An 18,753-nucleotide genomic window follows, 5' to 3' on the forward strand; every position below is an offset into this window, starting at 1 on the left:
CAGGGAGGGAGCTGGGTCAGCTGGTCTGCACCATTCACATACCTTAGGTAGTAAGGGAGAGAGAATGGCTGTTGTCAGGGGGCTGGCTTTCTTCCCATGCTTTGACCCCTGGTTTCTTTTTCTCCCTGCAGCCCACCTGGTTCTGTAAAGTGGCAAAACCTTAAAAATTTGACCATTCTCAGAACAGGACTTTTTTTCCCCTAACCACCAGAAAATAGTTTCATTTGTCTTGCCTATGCAAGAGAACTTAAAAGATTTTGCCCAGGATATGGTATATAGAACAGTAGTGGGACATAAAAAATTATTTAGCATCTCAGAAAAGAGCATTTAAAATCCAGTAAAATGAAGAAAACAGGCTACATTCCTCTTTTGTAATAAAACTGTTATTATCCTTTTCTCCTCTCTCTTTTTTCTTTTTGTTTTTTTCTTTTTCTTTTTGTCGGTCATGGGGCTTGAACTCTGGGCTTGGACGCTGTCTTTATGCTCTTCAGCTTAAGGCAAGAGCTCTACTGCTTGAGCCACAGCGCCACATCTGGTTTTCTAGTGGTTTATTGGAGATAAGAGTCACACAGACTTTCCTGCCTGGGCTGGCTTTGAACCGTGATCCTCAGATCTCAGCCTCCTGAGTAGCTAGGATTACAGGCCTGAGCCAACAGCGCCTGCAGAGAGGATGTCTCTTTGCATATGCAAGGATTCTTGCAACTGAAATATGAGGATTTGCATTCTTGTTTTTGGCATTTCTGTTGTACATGCATGCACCCTGTGGAATGAGAGAATTTGGAAGAAGTGCTTCCACCAAATGCCTCTTGAAGGATTTAGTGGTCCATTTAGCTATTCCTTGAATGAACAGAGAGAGGTGTATTTGGCCAATGACTATGAATTGACTACTGAAGTTAAATGAAGCAATATGATTTGCTGCAGATGCAGTTTCTAGGAGTACATTTTGTTACTTATTCTGTTCTCTATCCCTAGTGTTTAATTTAGTACAAAGCAAAAAAAAAATTTCAGTTGTGTGAAGATATCATTTTTATTGTCAATTGGGGAATGGATTCACTATTCTTATTTTGTGGCAAAAACTTGAAAGGTGTGCTTCACTGTGATTGCCATTAACAGTAATAGTTTATGTAGAAGTTTTTTTTTTCCTAAGGAACTTATTTTCAGATACTATTTTCTCATTTTGTTTTTACAATGAAAGGTTATTTACTTAAGAAATATGGGCTGGGAAGGTGGCTCAGTGGTAGAGCGCTTGCCTTGCATGCATGAGGCCCTGGGTTCAATTCCTCAGCATCACATAAGCAGAAGAAGCTGGAAGTGGTGCTGTGGCTCAAGTGGTAGGGTGCTAGCCTTGAGCTGAAGAGCTGAGGGACAATGCCCAGGCCCACAGTTCAGGCAACATGACTGGCAAAAAAAAAGAAAAATTTATATTTAGTGTGAAAGCCTAACAGTGATACATTTTGATAAATTAATACATATTTTATAGTGGGCTCTAGTACATGCAAAATTTCTTGATAGAAATTAGAGGTAAACACAAAAACCATTAAGTCAGGCTTGGTAATAAGTACCTCCTCCACCCCCCCACCCTCACCCCCCCCACCCCACCCCCCCCCAAAAAAAGCTGGATGCTGGTGGCTCATTGTAATCCTAGCTACTCAGGAGGCTCAGTGAGATCTGAGGATCATGGTTTGAAGACCAGGTAAGAAAAATCTGTGAGATTCTTTATCTCCAGTTAACCATCAGAAAACCAGAAGAGGAGCAGTGGCTCAATGTGGTAGAGAGTTAGCCTTGAACAAAATAACTCAAAGAGTGCTCAGGCCCCAAGCTCAAGCCCTAGTACCGACAGAAACAAAACAACAACCCTAGATATTCCGGTATTTTCCTACCAGCAACATACTTAGTACATTAACCCATAGTTTTCCTTTTTTCGCTCTCTCTTCTTATTCTTCTATTCTTGTTATTTGTGCTATCGGACAATTGGAGGGATAAATATTGACTGTTTTGACAACGATGACTGTAGAAGAGGAGATATATTTTAAAATGTGTAGTTACAAAGTGGACTTTTAAGTGCTTTCAGTATTGGGTAGAAAAAGGAAGTGAAAGTGCCCATGAGTGTCATGTGTCTGAGCCTGTGAACCTAGCCTCTCTGGTCTCTGGTTCATTAAATTGAAGCTTCAGGTTAGGGATGGGCCAGGTGCCCACATCCTGCTTGTCTCAAAGCTTGATTTTCCTATAACCAAGAAGGGAAAGGATGATTTAAATTCCCAGTCCTTTTCTTTAGAACAACTCATTTAGGGCCCTTTGTTGTCCTTGAGGGGCCCCTTTATGCCCTTCTTTTCCAACTCATTTTAAATCAAGAGAGCAAGCAAGGTGGGAGAGTCAACAGCTACTTTAAGTACAGGCTCTGTTATCTTTGGCAGCATGTAGTTTAGTTCATATCCCTGAGGAAGAGAATGCCTAGCACCACTGACCTTTGGAAGCAAGTTCTGCTCACTCGTGTAGTCTGCTTAACTCTGGAAGGGACCACACTGGGCTTGCTAGGAATATACTTCTGTCCATCCTTAAACTACAGCGGGCTTCAAAGCAGTGGTCTTCTGCCACTTTGTCTATGTCGGCAGGGTGTGATTGAGAACTCGCTTTCAGCTTGCACTGTACCCACAAAATGAAACTTGGGAAAGGTGGAGGCCATGAGTAGTCATGGGATGTTAGAGGGAAATTTTCCTGAAGACACATCTTTTTCAAACCTCTCCTCAGTGGAATTTTAAGGTGTAGCCTATTTTGCCAGATTACATGTGATTGTGATGTAGAGAAATAAAGATCAGAAGAAATAATAAGCTGATTTAAGATTAAAAGTATTATGTGAGAATGTTTTGGAAAAAATATAAAATTGTGTACACATGCAAAGTTTATTTCCTGATAACATAAAGAACTTTTTGCTAGTTGTGGCCTGCTTAAACAAAGTGTCCCTTAAATCATTTGATATTTGTGCCAAGCCATTGAACCAAGCAAGAGTCATCTCTTACTTCAGCCACCTTTATAAGTCTGTGGTTTAGCTTTAAAATACTAAGTAGAGAAATAGTGTGAATTAAGAAAATAAGACTGTTCTTTACTAGAAGGACAACATCCTTAAACTTTCATTAGAATGCTAATTTTGTGTGTGGTCCAGAATTTGATAGGAACAGCATCATTCACAGAAGTTTGACTTTTCTTGCTTTGATGGTACTCTCTTCTTTGTAGTTTGACTACTTGGCCTGCCTATTTCTCTTCCTAGCTGCAGCACCCCATTGACATGTGGGTGGTAGCATTTCTCCGTGATATTAACTACAATGGCAGATCGATGCAAGAAGATAATTACAATTTTGAATCCACCATAGTGGGGTTGTGACTGCTGAAGTTGCCTCTTTTCTTCTTCAAGTTTTAAGAATGCTTTCCATAAATAAAACTTAGTGAGTGCCTTACAGTTTGATACTTGGAACAGTATTCTGTAGTAAGTAGTAGTTGAAAGGCAAGCAGCAATTAAAAGGCATTGTGTGTGTATGTGCACACACGTGTGCATACATGCATGCCTGCAAGTGTATCTTGGTACTGGGCTTGAATTCAAGGCCTCATACTCTTGCTTGGCTGTTTTGTTCACTACCATTTGACCCATACCTCCATGTCTGGCTTTTGGCTAGTTAATTGGAGATGAATCTCATGGACTTTACTGGGGTGGCATTGAACTGCCATGGTCAGATCCCAGCCTCCTGAGTAGCTAGGATTACAGAGTAAGATACCTAAAAGGCACCAATTTTGTGTCAGTTCAAACATGTTTGTGCTTTTGACAAACATATATATACATACACACACATATTTTGACATTCTTGCTCATGGCTGGCACTCTACCACTTGACCCATACCTCTAGTCTGTCATTTTGCTGGTCAGTTGGAGATGGAATCTCACATACTTTTCTGGCTTGAAACTATAGTCCTCGAGATTTCAGCCTAAGTAGTTAGATTATGGATGTGGCCACTGTTTCCTATGATGTTACATTATAGTTCCAGAGAGGGTCAAGTAAGCAGAGTGGTAAATGTCTATGTTGAGCCTCAGTGATCAGATAACATTAGCTAACTGGACTGATTTAATTCCCGAGTTCCTCTGGAAGGTCTTAATTCAATCCATAAAGCTTATCTTTTCTTTAGACTGTATTGATGTTAAAAATCAAGTTGCTTCTTTCTGGAGAACTTTGTACTGCACTTTAACATTTTAATTTTATTATAATTATTATTACTTTTTGCCAGTCCTGGGGCTTGAACTCAGGGCCTGGTCACTGTCCCTGAGCTTCTTTTGCTAAAGGCTAACACTCTACCACTTGAGCCACAGCACTACTTCTGGCTTTTTGTGTTTATGTGTTTATATCCAGGGGTTCATGCATGCTAGGCAAGCACTGTACCACTAAGCCACATTGCCAGCCCACTTTAAAAATTTTAATTTAATTTAATTGTAAAGGTGATATACAGAGGGGTTACAGTTGCATAAGTAAGGTAATGAGTACATTTCTTGTTGAAATGTTAACCCCTCCCTCATTTTCTCCTACTTTCCTCCCAATTACCCTACCCCCAAGTTGTAAACTTCATTTCCAACATAGTGTCTTGTGAGTATTACTGTTGCATTGGTTCACCCTTTGTCCTTCGACTCATCATTTTGTTATTTCCCTTCCCTTCTCCAATCAGATATACAAGACACAGGGTACCAAAATCAAAAACAGTGACAACAGGGGATAAACCAAAAGAAACCGAAACAGAATGAAAAAGGACATTACTTCACATAATCCATAAAAACAAAAAACAGAAAATAAAAAACCCTGATTCCCATTTCTTGGATTTAATTTCTATTAGCATCATTTTATATGGCTGTATGTACATAGCTATTGAGCTATTTTTATCCTCTGCTAAGACTATTCTAGATTTATACTATTACAAATGAGAGAAACGATAGAGCCTATGTTTCTTTGGGTCTGGCTTACTTAACTTAATATGATTTTTTTTCCAAGTCTTTCCATCTCCTTCTGAAGGAAATGATGTCATTCTTTCTGATGGCAGCATAGAATTGTGTATATACAACATTTTCTTGATCCATTCATCTACTGAAATGCATCTGGATTGGTTCCATATCTTAGATATGGTACATAATACTGCAACGAACATGGTTGTGCTGGTAGCTTTAGTGTGGCCTTGTTTGTGCTCATTTGGATAAATGCCTAGAAGTGTGCTTGCTGGGTCATGGGGAGCACTATGATAAGTCTTCTGAGGAACCTCTATACTGCTTTCCAGAGTGGTTGAGCAGTTTATATTCCCACCAACAGTGTAGTAGTGTTACCTTTTGACTACATCCCTGCCAGCAGCTCTTATTATTTGTTTTCTTGATAATGGCCATTCTAACTGCACGGGTGGGGTGGAATCTCAATGTAGTTTTGATTTGCATTTCTTTTATGGCCAGAGATGTTGGATGTTTCTTCATGTGTCTATTAGCCATTCTTATTTCCTCTCTAGAGAACTCTCTTTTTAATTCTTTAGCCTATTTGTTAATGGGGTGGTTGTTTCTTTGAGGATTTGTTGTTGGGGGCTTTAATTTTTTAGGCTCTGGGTATATTTTAGATATGAGGCCCTTATCTGTTGTATAGCTAGTGAAGATCTTCTCCCAATCTGTGGGCTTTCTATTTATCTTGCTAGCTATGTCCTTTGCCATGCAGAAGCTCTGTAGTTTAATGTGATCCCATTTATTCAGCCTTTCCTTGATTTGTTGTGTTTTTGAATTTTTATTTAGGAAGTTTCAACCTGTACCAAGCAGCCCTGGTGTATCCCCTATCCCTTCCTGTAATATTTTCAATGTGTTTGCTCTTACCTCAAGGTCTTTGATCCATTTGGAGTTGATTTTGGTGCAGGGTAATATATAAGGATCTAATTTCAGTTTTCTACATATGTATAGTCAATACTGCCAGCACCATTTATCAAAGAGGCTGTCTTTCTTCCATCTGATGATTTTGGCTCCCTTATCAAAGATTAGGTTGGATCATTTCTAAGTCTTCAATTCTGTTCCTTTGCTCTCAGGCCTGTGTATGTGCCTGTATTGCACTAAACAAACAAACAAAAAGTCCTTAAAAAAATGTGGAACCCTGAAGGGTTCTGATATTATTGGAAAATATAAAATACCCAGTGCTGGTACAGATTAGGAAAAATATTCACCAGGAAAGGTTTCAGAGACCTGATAGATACCGCAAAAGGTCAAACCAAAACTAGAGTCCTTTTTCAGGCAGACACGTTCCCGCTCTAGCTCCAGTCCCATGAGTGCCACTTGGTGCAGCTTTGTTTGTAACCTTCAATGGCACAAAGTATTGAATTTGAAATGAACATTGTGAATGAAAGCAAGTTAGGCTTCTTGCTCTTTCTTGATTTTTCTTTTGTATTCTTTTCCTAAAAGTTTAATACAGCTAGTGTACTAACTTAGAACTTTATTTTTAAATTTTAAAAGTGAGAGTTTAAGTAAGTTGTCTTAATATTTTGTTTCATTAGTGATTTTCATAGAACTTGAGTTAATAGGTTGTCATTGAAATCATATATTTGTTCTTAATAAAATATAATTCACTTTCTTTCACAAGGTATCTCTTAAACAAAAAAGTAGAGTGAAGTTTTTTTGTTATTATAAAGGTGATGTATAAAGAGATTATGGTTACATAGGTCAGGTAATGTGTACATTTCTTTTTGAACAGTGTCACCTATTCCTTGCTTTCTCCTAGTTTTCCCTCCTGACTCCACTCTCCCACAAGTTGTATAGTTCATTTTCAACATATTGGCTACTGAGTATTACTGCTGAATCCGTTCACCCTGTCTCATTATTTCTGTGCTTTCCCTTACCCTCCCCCAAACAAATAAAATTACATACATGACATAAGGTACAGAAATAAAAAACAGCAGCAAAGGAGAAAACAAACAAAAATGTAAAATCAAAATAACAAAAAACTTCTTGTTTCCATTTCTTGGAATTCATTTCAATAAACACCATTTTATATGATCATATGCACATACTTATTGAGCCTTTGTGATCCTCTTCTGAGAATATCCTCCTTTTGTCTTAATGTGTGAATATTTAGAGTTCTGTATAATTTATCATGTCTAAGTGTAATTTTTTTTTTGTCTTTTACCATCCAGTGTGTTTACTTGTAGATTTATAGGCACATTCTAGTTACCACAAATGAGGGAAAACATGGAACCTGTGTTTCTTTGGGCTTGGCTTACCTTGTTAATATAAAATTTTCCAAGTCCTTCCATTGCCTTATGAAGGGTGCTATATTATTTTTCCTGATGGAAGCATAGAATTACGTTGTGTATATATACTACATTTTCTTGATCCATTTGTCTACTGAGGGGCATCTGGGTTGATTCCATATCTTTGTATATTAAACAATGCTGCAGTTAATATGGTTGTTCTGGTAGTTTTAGTGTGGTCTTGTTAGTGGTCTATTGGATAAATGCTCAGGAATGGAATTGCTAGGTCATAGGGAAGCTCTAGGTTTAATCTTTTGAGGAACCACCATACTGCTTGAGAGAGAGAGAGAGAGAGAGAGAGAGAGAGAGAGAGAGAGAGAGAGAGAGAGAGAGAGAGAGAGAGAGAGAGAGAGAAGAGAGAGAGTCCCCTAGGGCTTGAACTCATGGCCTGAGTACCCTTAGCTTATTTTGCTCAAAGCTAGTGCTCTACCACTAGAACCACAGCTCCACTTCTGTCTTTTTTGGTGTTTAGATGGAGATAAGAGTCTCATACACATTTCTGCTTGGTCTGGCTTTGAACATCAGTCCTCAGATCTCAGCCTCCTAAGGAGCTAGCATTACAGACATGAGACAGAAGCACTCTATCATTTCTGGCTCATTGGCGGTTAATTGGAGATAAGAGTCTCAGACTTTCCTGCCCAGGCTGGCTTTGAATCAGGATCCTGTGTTCTCAACCCTGAGTAGCTAGGATTAGAGTTTAGGATTTAGAGTGATGACAGCTGCTTGAAGCAAAGTCTGTGGGCATTAGGCTGGACAACTAATAACAGAGATGGATATAAGCATTGTGCTTACTTGCTTAGGGGCAGGTGTTGGACAGTGAGCTGGGCATTCCTGGGTTTTAGGTGGAGGAGTACTAGTTGTCTTGGTGTGAAGATGTTTATCTTTGGGCTTATTATCTTTCACTCAGTATTCATTTTGCTACTTTCCTCAATTTGTTCTATTGCCTGTAATTATAACATTCTAGTTTAGTCATAAGATTTTATTTAAAATTTTTATTATATTATGTTTGGTTAATTTTACTTTGTGTTTTTACAAATTTTATGCTGCATTAGTCTTTTTTATTTTTTTAAAATTATTGTAAGGGTGATAAACAGGGCAGTTACAGTTAATGTAAGTAAGGTAATGAGTTCATTTCTTTTTTACCCCCTCCCTCATTATCTCTTGCTTACCTCTCCTCACTTTTCACCCCTCCCCAAGTTGTAAAGATCATATGCAACATAGTGTCTTGTCTTCTAAACTTTCTTGTGCTTATTCTATTTTGGTTTGCTATTTTTATTTTTTACTTTTCATTGTATAAAAAGCTTACTGAGCTGGACATGGGTGGCTCATACGTGTAATCCTAGCTACTCAGGGGCCTAAGATCTGAGGTAGAGCTAGTACTCTACCACTTTTGAGCAGAAGAGCTCACGGACAGCACCCAGGCCCTGAGTTCAAACCCCAGGTCTGACCAAAAAGTAAAAAGCTCACTGGTCAGGTGTAATGGTACATGCCTGAATCTCAGCATGCAGGAAGATTGAGAGTTTAAGACTGGCCTAGGCTAAATAGTGTGTTCTACCTCAGGCTGGGCTGTGAGATCCTGTCTAGAGAAAAGAAGGGTGGGACTAGTCTTGCCTAATAGGTAGGTCTTAGAGGGAATCTGTACTGTAGTTAAGAGCAGTTCAATGGCATTGAACCGATGACCTTAACAGCTGTTTGTGCATTTCGTTATCATAACTCAGAGTTGCAGTAATTACAGGTATTCTGTGTAACATCCTACATGGCATCCTATGCCACAAATGTCTCTCTTTCTTTGTATCTATTAGGTTCACTTCTTTATTCCAAAGCCTTAATATTTGAAGTAAAAAAATATGCCTCAATAATTTTTGCCCTTCTCTTAAAAGATGAGAGCATAAAATTGTAGAGAAGCTTGCATTTCTGAAAATGAACCAGATTAATCTTCCTTACCTAAGCCTTTGGGTTGACTTTCTCCAATGTGATAAAAAAAAAAAAAAAGAATCTTCATTAACATATTCCATCTAAAGTGTTGACTAGATTGGAAACTCCCTCTCATTGTCCAGCCATTATTGACTGACCATAGTCTTTTCATTAAATTTCGTTTCATAATATGATTCCTTTCAAATTTTCTATCTTACTGAGGACGAAGGTCCTTAGAGGCTAACACTGATCAGTGTTTAACTACATTCTGTTTTGTAGCAAATAAAGTCAGCTCTGTGGTTTTATAATAAGTTCTGGCCCTTTGGATAAAGCTTTATTTAGAAAGCCTGTATGTGACAGAAAGAACTAGTCATCTATATTGTGTTTTAGTGTGGATGAAACTATCCATTCCTGTCTTCAGTGAAGAGCACCCAGCCCATCTGTATGGCCTCTCACCATCTTAGGCTGAATAGGAATTCTTCTATAATGGTAGAGTCCTTATAATGCCCCTCCTTGTGGTAAGTATAACTCTTTGAACCCAGAATTTGTGTTCTCCTAATGGGTTGCTGTTAAGAATGCTCTTCATGATGGTGATGTATGTTGTGATGACATTGGGGCACTCAGAGAATGTGGTGCTTGGTCCCTGAGCTATGGACTCTGAGCTCTTCACATTACCCACCAGTGTCACTTCACCCTCCCAATGAAATGTGAAACTAAGACTGGAGAACAATGACTCTCCAAACTTTGTAGCAGCATCCCTAGGAATATTCCTTTCTACCATGAGAAGTAGGTGGCTCTGCATCTCAGCCTCTAGCTGCATGAGTAGGGGGTTCTGTATTTTGATCATATCACTATTGATGGGAGATAAGAATTAGGAAAAGAGGGACATTTATAAAATTAGGAGATGAAATATGTACATGGTAATCCTTTCTATTGGTTTTGAAAACCTGCTTACGTTTTTGTTTCCCTCTAGTCTGTGAATATTTTGGCCCCGTTTTATTGTTTCACAGATGGTTCACCATAAAGATAGATGCTGTGTGTGTGTTTGTTGTTGTTATTGTTGTTGTTTGATTTTTGAGCTAGGCCTTCACTTCTAGACTCAGGCTGTCCTAGAACTCATTAGGTAGCTTAGGTTCTATGTTGCCTTGAACTCATGACTTTCCTGCCTCAGACTGAACCATCATAGCTACCTTTTTGTTTTTTAACAAGTTAGTGAGAAAAAGCACTTAGAATAGTGTCCACTATGTAGTAAGGACTTACTGTTGTTTCTTTTAAGTAACTAGATAAGCTAACCTTTATAATTAATTCATCTAAGCCTTAGCTCATCTGAGCAGGCACCAGGAATACAAAGAATACAAAGACTTAGGCTCCAGGTACTCTTTTGAGCCTATCAGGCAGCTGACAAAAGACACATATTCACACTACTTCAATTTTAATACATTTTAAACATGATGAATTTTGTGTATTTTACATGTTCTTTGTATAGAGACATCATGTGGCATGGCATGTAGGAAGAACAGTGAAATCATACCTAGTCCAGACTGTGGTGGTCAGAAAGTACTGCTTAGAATGAGTGATGGGCAAGCTAATGCCCAGATGAGCAGCTTGGAACAAAAGTGGGAATAAGTTTTATATGCCTGGAAAATAAGGAAGTAAAGGGCCTGGTATATTGACAGTTGTAAATACTACTGAAGCCCTGTATTAGCAGTACTTAGACTCTCAGACATTATGTATAGGATATTGGATATGTATAAGTACTTATATATAAGTACTGGATCCACATCTCAGCTGGTCACTATGGATCCTTGTGGAGATGGATTTCGAAGTGATGTTCTGGCATCATTATTCTGAACTAGGTAATATAGGAGGCAGAGCAAGTTCAGAAGAGAAGCTGGGCACTGGTGGCTCATGACTGTAATCCTAGCTACTCAGGAGGCTGAAATTTAAGGATTGCAGTTCAAAGCCAGTCAAGGCGGGAAAGTCTGAGACTTTTATCTCCAATTAACCACCAGAAAACCAGAAGTGGCGCTGTGGCTTAAAGTGTTAGAGCACTAGACTTGAGCTGAAGAGCTGAGGGATAGTGCCCAGGCCCAGAGATCAAGCCCACAACTGACCAAGAGGGAGAGAGAGGGGAGTGCGGGGGGAGGATAGACATGGTTTCTTTCTTTTTTTGGGGGGGGTCCGGTCGTGGGGCCTGAACTCTGGGCCTGGGCACTGTCCTCAGCTCTTCAGGTCAAGGCTAGTGCTCTACCCCTTGAGCCACAGTGCCACTTCCGGCTTTTTTCTTTTTGCTTATGTGGTGCTGAGGAATCGAACCCAGGGCCTCAGGCATGCAAGGCAAGCACTCTACCACTGAGCCACCTTCCTTCCCAGCCCCTAGACATGGTTTCTTATGGGCTATACTTGCCTGCTTTTCTTGTGATTGCACTTTAGGGTTGTCATGTAATAGCCATCTGTGGCTTAGCCCATAGTAGACATCTTTGTGCTGTTGGAGATCTGAGGTGCAGTATCCGTGCTAAGCCTGTCAGTGGCCTCCTCCTCCTCAATATTATAGTGTTGATTTAAGGGATATTTCTTACTAACAACTGGAAAGAACTTGCTCTTTATATCTTCAACCTTTTGACATAATATGGAAGAGGACTTTATGTATTGCTGTGTTTTTTTGAAAAGACTAGTTTTGAATCCTACAGACTTTAATAATGACTCTAAATGTAAGTTCTGTCCTTCTGTCCCACAGCTTGGATGATGGGGAGATGCGGCAGTGACTGTTGCCCTAGTTGGGTGGCAATGACAGCAGCAGTTCTGGGAATAGGGAGGAATATGGTATGGGTCTGTTTTCCTTGTTTTGTTTTTTTTTAAGCTTGTAATTAACAGTATCATTCATTGATTTTTTCCCCCTTCTTTTTATATTGCTTAGATGAAGTAAGCATAACCCTCAATGCAAGTGGAGTCTTCTCTGTAACACCCTGTAGTTGATTTGGTCTAGTGGGTCTGAGCCAAGGCCAGAGAATAGGGGTCGCTTGTCTTCCAGGTGTGTGGAATTTAACCATCTATGCCCAGTGCTACCTTTACTTTCTTCCATGACTTCTTTCCCCCATTATCTTGTTTAAACTTTATAACGAATCTTGGTGGAAGATATGATTTACCTTATTTTGTATCTGAAGAAACAGGCACAGGAGATGTAAATTATTTATCCAGGGTCACAGACCTTAAGTGACAGTTGGAATTTGATCCCAAGTCTGATTGACATATGTGCTCATCCACTATTCTATAATACCTTCTTCTATTAAAAGAAAAAACAAACTCAACACTTGACTTTAGCTTCTTGTGGGCAGAATAGTTTAAATACAAATACTTAGTTGACAGTACAAATTAGCTTATTGCAAAATAGTAACAGGCAATTTAATGTCAATAATTCAGGTTTTTTTCCTGGACTGTACAATCTGAGTGGACACTGAAGATTTTGTAGCCTTTTTTGACTCTTAGAGTATTTGATTTGTATATTGATATGTGTGATATGTGGAACTGTTAGCTGTCTTTGATCATTTATAGAACAAGGTCTAATGAGTTTGCAATCTTTCAGTAATCAGATCTGGGGTGCTTCCTTGGCTACAGATTTTTGTCTAAGCATTTGGAGAGGTCCTGTCTGACTTTCAGCCATCTTGGAGATTCCGTACAGTTCATTCTTGGGAAGAGCAGATGGAAAATCATTAGCACTTCTCTCTTCCAGCAAATAGATGTTTCCTTAGACCTGGGCTCTGGTCTGATTCCAGACAGTGAGTCTTTGCTCCTGAAGGACAGTTGCATGCAGGCCTACAACCCCACTAAATTGAACCATGTACTTCGCTCTGGTAGAGAGAGGTCACCGTGGAAAGCACTAGCTGCCAGCTCACTTTACCTGGCAGTGGTTCAACTCTTTGACAGGCCTACCTCTGATTTAAACAAATTTGAGAAATATGTAAAGTTTTGGAAGCAGTTTTGCACTGATTTGATAAAAGAAACCACAAAACACTGCAGCGCAGGTGTTGAGAATGTTTGAAAGCTGATTGAGGGAAGCAGATGGCTTTAGTCAGTGGCATCCAGCCAAAAGAGCAGGTGCTGGTCATGTGACCGCTGGTTACCAGGGTAATCTGATTGCTCTTGGCGTGCAGATGAAAGGAAAGAGGCCCAGTGTTCAGCTGTAGTATTGTATAATTTGTGGCAGTTAGAGCGGAAATAAATGCTGGAAATGGAGCCTCATAGTAGGGGAGACTTCTGTCCATGTGTAGCGTAAACACTAGGACAGTTGGATAAGGAACTGTTGTATGGATTTTTTTTAATTTAAAAAATATTACGCTTTCTGTAGGTCTCTTGGTGACTTAATGTTTTAAAGACATTGCTTTCTTTCTATATAAAAATAAAATGAACTCTTGAAACCTAAATGCTGTTTGCTGTAATAATGAATTGTTTTAAGTTACTTCCTGATGTGACTAATAAGTTAAAATGTTAATGAAACAAAATGAAAATGAACTGAACATTTAAAATAATTTAAGATGATCAAAGATTACTGTGTGTTGGAACATTTTTATATTAGCAATACTTTTGATATACTTAATGTGATACATGTTTTACTTAAATAAAAGCATATAGGTAATGTGCCCTCTTTGTAGTAGCCAAGGCTAGAAAACATGATGTTTAGTTCATTCCATTGGCTATGGTATTTTTCTGGGATTTTACAAACTTCAATAAGTAAATTTAATATTTTAATATGTATTTTACTGTGAAAATTAGAGTTGAGGCTCCCTAGAACTAGAAAAATAATGGTTTCTATACTTGAAATATTTTCAGAATCATATAGCAAATGGTAATTGATGTTAAAAAATCTTGGGTAACACAAGTGCATATTCTAACAGAATGTCAAGCCAAGGTTCTAGAGGTGCTGATAAAGTTTAAAAATTTTTTGTTGTTGTTGTTACAGTGCATTTATGCCTTTTGTCTTAATGGATCATTCAAATCCTGTTAATGTTTGTCATCAAAATACTTGGAAAAAATATGCTTTAATTAGTGGGGTTGATTTGCTATTTGTATTTCAGAGACCTAGCTTTTTGGGGGGCAGTGGATGGGAGAAAAAGCTAATTGTGGAGCTTGAGATGTAGCCTAGTGGTAGAGTGCTTACCTAGAAAGTACAGAGTGCTAGGTTCATTCTCCAGGACTGTTTGGGGATAAGAGATTGTGACAATACCCCAAAAGAAAACATATCCACTTATTTTTAACTAAAAACAAACATTAAGTAAAATTATATATTTCTGGAATTGTTTTTTTAAATTAAATGATTCTAAGTATGATAAAAATGCAATTGGATACGTACAGAATGGGGCACTTAGCACTACAGGTTTTTGTGTGTGTGTTTTTTAAAAGACTTCACTGGAAGTATGTGAAACTATCCCAAGAGATACAATGTTATGGATCATTATATTTTTTTTCTTGGACATCTTTTTAAAAGGGCTTTGTACAATACTTTTAAAACTTAAGAGTAATATTACTTCTTAGTTTGATTTTGCATGGTTTTGTGGGTTGGTAGCGGTTTTAAACAAATGTACTATGTGTGGCATTAGAGGTTTTGCATACCCTTTTATTATAATTTAGGCCAGAAATTTACTAAAGGTCATCCATATGAATTTGAGCTAGAAACTTAAATTTTTTTGACCATTGAATTATAAGTGGCCAGCACACCTGGACTTATCCATTGTCATAGACAATCTAGGACTATTAATATGGGAAATAGAAATTTTGGGAAATGTAGAAAACCACATTAAGAACTAAACACTAAGTGGTATACCTTGAATTCTAGTAATAAGAAACCTGATTCAGATGCAAGCGCTTTGAAGAAAAAGGTCAACAAGGGAAAAACAGAAGGTTCTGAAAATTCAGACTTGGACAAAACACCCCCACCATCTCCTGCTCCTGAAGAAGATGAAGACCCAGGTGTTCAGGTAATGCCATTATTCTATTCCTGAGCTTTGGATGTGTAGCATGGTAACATTAGCCACATATGTAAAGCACACTAGACCTCCTCCAGCTTTGTTATAGAGATACTTGTGAGACTGTCCTTACTTTCACCTGGAACATTATATCCTTCATGATGAGAGCTGGGGGAAACCAACCTGGAATTAAGTTTCTAACTAGAGATGATTTTGCCATCTTTTATTTCATAATTAAGAAAGGAAAAGAACCATTTTTGTTTTTATAAATTTGTATCTCCATGTTTTACATGTTATGGTTTAACACTGTTAATAGACTGTATTGGTTCATTTAAAGCTTCATTCACATTTTTCAATTCTTCCGAAATTTGGTTGCTTGGCAACTTTGATTTTTCAGATTAAAAAAACAAAATATGGGGCTGGGAAGGTGGCTCAGTGGTAGAGTTTTTGCTTTGCATGCATGAAACCCTTGGTTTGATTCCTCAACCCCACATAAGCAGAAAAAGCCAGAAGTGGCCCTGTGACTGAAGTGGTAGAAGACTAGCCTTGAGCTGAAGAGCTGAGGGACAGCGCTCAGGCCCCACAACCGACAAAACAAAACAAAACACCAAAATATAGGAGTTGGTAGTTCATACCTGAAATCCTAACTACTCAGGAGGCTGAGAGCTGAGAATTTGAAGTTCAAAGCCACCTAAAAATCCAAAAGTAGAGCTGGCTGTCAAAGTCGTAGAGCACTAACCTTGAGCGAAAAAACCTCAGGGTAAGTGCCCAGGTCCTGAGATCAAGCCCCAGGACCAACAAAAATAAACAAGCAAACAAAAAGCCAAAAACAGAACAATACATAACTTATCTTAGTGTTTTTTGACTTCTGATAGATAAGGAGATGTAGTCATGCAAAGTAAAATTTCTACCAACTGTGCAAAGTTTTCTAGCATTAGATTCTTCTGCATTTTAGAGAATTTTACAGGAATAAGTTGAAGAATTAGCCCTGAAATGAGCTTTATAAATACAGGTTCCTGGTTTGAAAGGCATGCTGTCTTCACTGATTAGACTGAGAAAGATTCTTACATGTGACAGTTAAACATGATTTCCTTGTTAGATTCTCTGGAAAGAGGCCAATCTGGTACACTGGGGGTGGCTGGGAGTGTAACTTGTGAGGATGACGTCTGAGGGAGTGTTTTCTGAGGCATCCCGCTAGACTAGGCAGCCAGCACTATGTATCTTTAGTCTAAAGAGCTGCAGATTTGTTTTGGGGTTTTGTTTTGAGTACAGCTCCTTGACATCTGTAACTTCACACAATGACCTAAGCTCAGGACCTGAGATGGGGAAAAATGGAGAGAGAATGTGAATGATTGCTTGTTTTGCTTTGGTTGTATAGCCAATCTTTTGGTTACACTTTTCTACAGTATGTGTTAATTAAATAATTTCTTTTAATCATATGTCAGTGAAAAAAATTCTAGGAAAGCAAGTAGGTATCTTTTGTAATTATTTAAGGAATCTGAAATTGAAGTCTTTTAATGATTTTGGGTTTTATTTTATGCTCAAGAATGTTTCTCCTAATTTGTATTTGCGTAAAGTAAGAATTATGGCAATAATATTTACACACTGTTAAGAATTCATGCCAGTCTAGGAAATGCTGTTAGTCTTTTACAAGACTAACTGGTTTTAAAAAGTCTATTTGTTAAGTCAGATTCAAATGGAATTTATGAAATATTAGGGTTTTCCCCCTTTATCTTCTGCATGTCAGTTACAGAAAAGTAATAATTTGTTAAACTTTGCTTGCTTTCTGATTGACTACTGTGTAAGTGTTCTGGGCTTAGTAGCTAACATGAACAGCCATACAAAGAGATATGATTTTGAAGTTTGTGATTTCCCGTCATCTTTGGTGCAGGAAGTGATACTGACTGCTTGTTTGTTATGTTTCTTCCTGTAATACATTCATGAAGGGCTTAGAGCAAAAATCTTTCAATTTTGTAATTAGTTTCCAAACACAAAAGCTGTATAATTTTAAGTAACACGAAACTGTTCACAAGGTACTACAACAAGGAGCTAGATCATGGAGACACATTTCAATCTTCTGTTCTGTACACCTAGTTTAACTCAAAGTATCTTTTACAAAACAAACCAAGTTTTAAAAAGCTGATTTATTATTTCAGTGTCACCTCACAATTTCTGACTTGTGGTTTAAATGCAATTCTAACATTGAATTTAGATCTACAGAATTCTTTTGAATAATATTCTACCTCATGATTTAAACAGTATATAATGAATAACTTTATATTGGAAAATTTTTAAAAGGAATTTTGATGCTCAAATGATTTTTAATAATTATATACAAAGGAAAGAAACCATAAAATATTAAAACAATTTTGGGCAATCTTTATATTTTTAACATTTGTGATATGACCTTGTACCTACTATCAACCCCATCAGGATTGCACAAATTTATATCACAAAGTTGATTTAAGACAAGAAACATAGATGACAAAAGTCATTCACTAATACATAGGTTTTTGTTTTTTTTTTTTAAGTAAGACCCCATTTTATTGTACTGGAACATTTCTTTAATAATGGAATGGGGTTTAATGTAAAGTGAATTTGTCTTAGACTGTGTCCAGACCCTGTCTCGTTACTTATGCTGGAAGAATACTTTGACATTGTGGCCTCAAGCATGGAAGTCTGATAAAACATCACAGATGGATCATTAGTAGCACGTCCCTCCTACGGTAATGGCATAAAGATGGAAATATAAATTAATCCATTTTAATTTAAATTGATATATTAGATGGAATACAAATATTGGGCTAAATTTCACAAAATTAAAACATTGTTCTTCATAATAGCCCTTTAGGTTTTAAAGAAATTGGCCGTCCAGATGTGAGGGATGGTAAAGTAGGCCTGGAAGCAGGAGTAAGTAGGTCAGCTTTGGAAAGAGAAGGGAAGCTGTGCAAGATAACTGGGCCATTTTTCTTTGGAAAACTGGAGCTGATTAATGATGACTCTAATCCTATTAATTGCAATGCACAATGCTTTGAATGAATTCCCTTAAGTGATCATCACATTATTTGTATGAGGGTAGTACTATCATTAACCCCATTCTATAGAACAGGAAACTGAGGTCCACATTTAAGGAACTCATTTAAACCCATACAAGAATCAGGGAAAATTCAAACAGGAACATTCAGTCCTAGGGCTCACAAGGTAAAACTGACTCCTTTGATGTAGGAAAGGGTCCAGATGGTACAACCTCCCATGGGTTTCTGTACCACCTGTCTTGGAGAGTAGGAATGTGGAGAAACCTCTGGCCTGTATCACTACTCCCTCTGGTTGAGACCACTAGCAAATCTGCTAATAAAACATTAGTCCCAGATAGTTTTGTGTCAGAAAGGTTCCCTATCCCTCCGCTGCCATGAATTTGTAGGACTGGGTGCTTCCAATCTTGAACAATCTTATTTGACATTTATATGGAATTTGTATCTGTTCCTCAGACTGGAGTGTACAAAGGTTAAAAATCCATCAAATATTATCCAAGTATCAGTGATTCACTCCTGTGAGTCAGGAGGCTGAGATCTGAGAATTGAGG

General features: G+C 38.0%; 1 protein-coding gene across 4 annotated transcripts in view; it reads left to right on the forward strand.

Moving 5' to 3' along the window:
- Positions 1 to 18,753, forward strand: part of Chd7 (chromodomain helicase DNA binding protein 7) — a 216,881-nt gene that overhangs the window by 116,976 nt on the left and 81,152 nt on the right. For all 4 annotated transcript variants that reach the window (XM_069990780.1, XM_069990783.1, XM_069990781.1 and 1 more), the window contains exon 4: positions 15,041 to 15,182. In XM_069990780.1, the coding sequence (XP_069846881.1) occupies positions 15,041 to 15,182 (142 nt within the window). The remainder of the gene's footprint in view (positions 1 to 15,040; positions 15,183 to 18,753) is intronic.

Source organism: Dipodomys merriami, unplaced genomic scaffold (genome assembly GCF_024711535.1).
Source record: "Dipodomys merriami isolate MVZ:Mamm:240054 unplaced genomic scaffold, mDipMer1.0.p SCAF_4, whole genome shotgun sequence".
NCBI lineage: Eukaryota > Metazoa > Chordata > Mammalia > Rodentia > Heteromyidae > Dipodomys > Dipodomys merriami.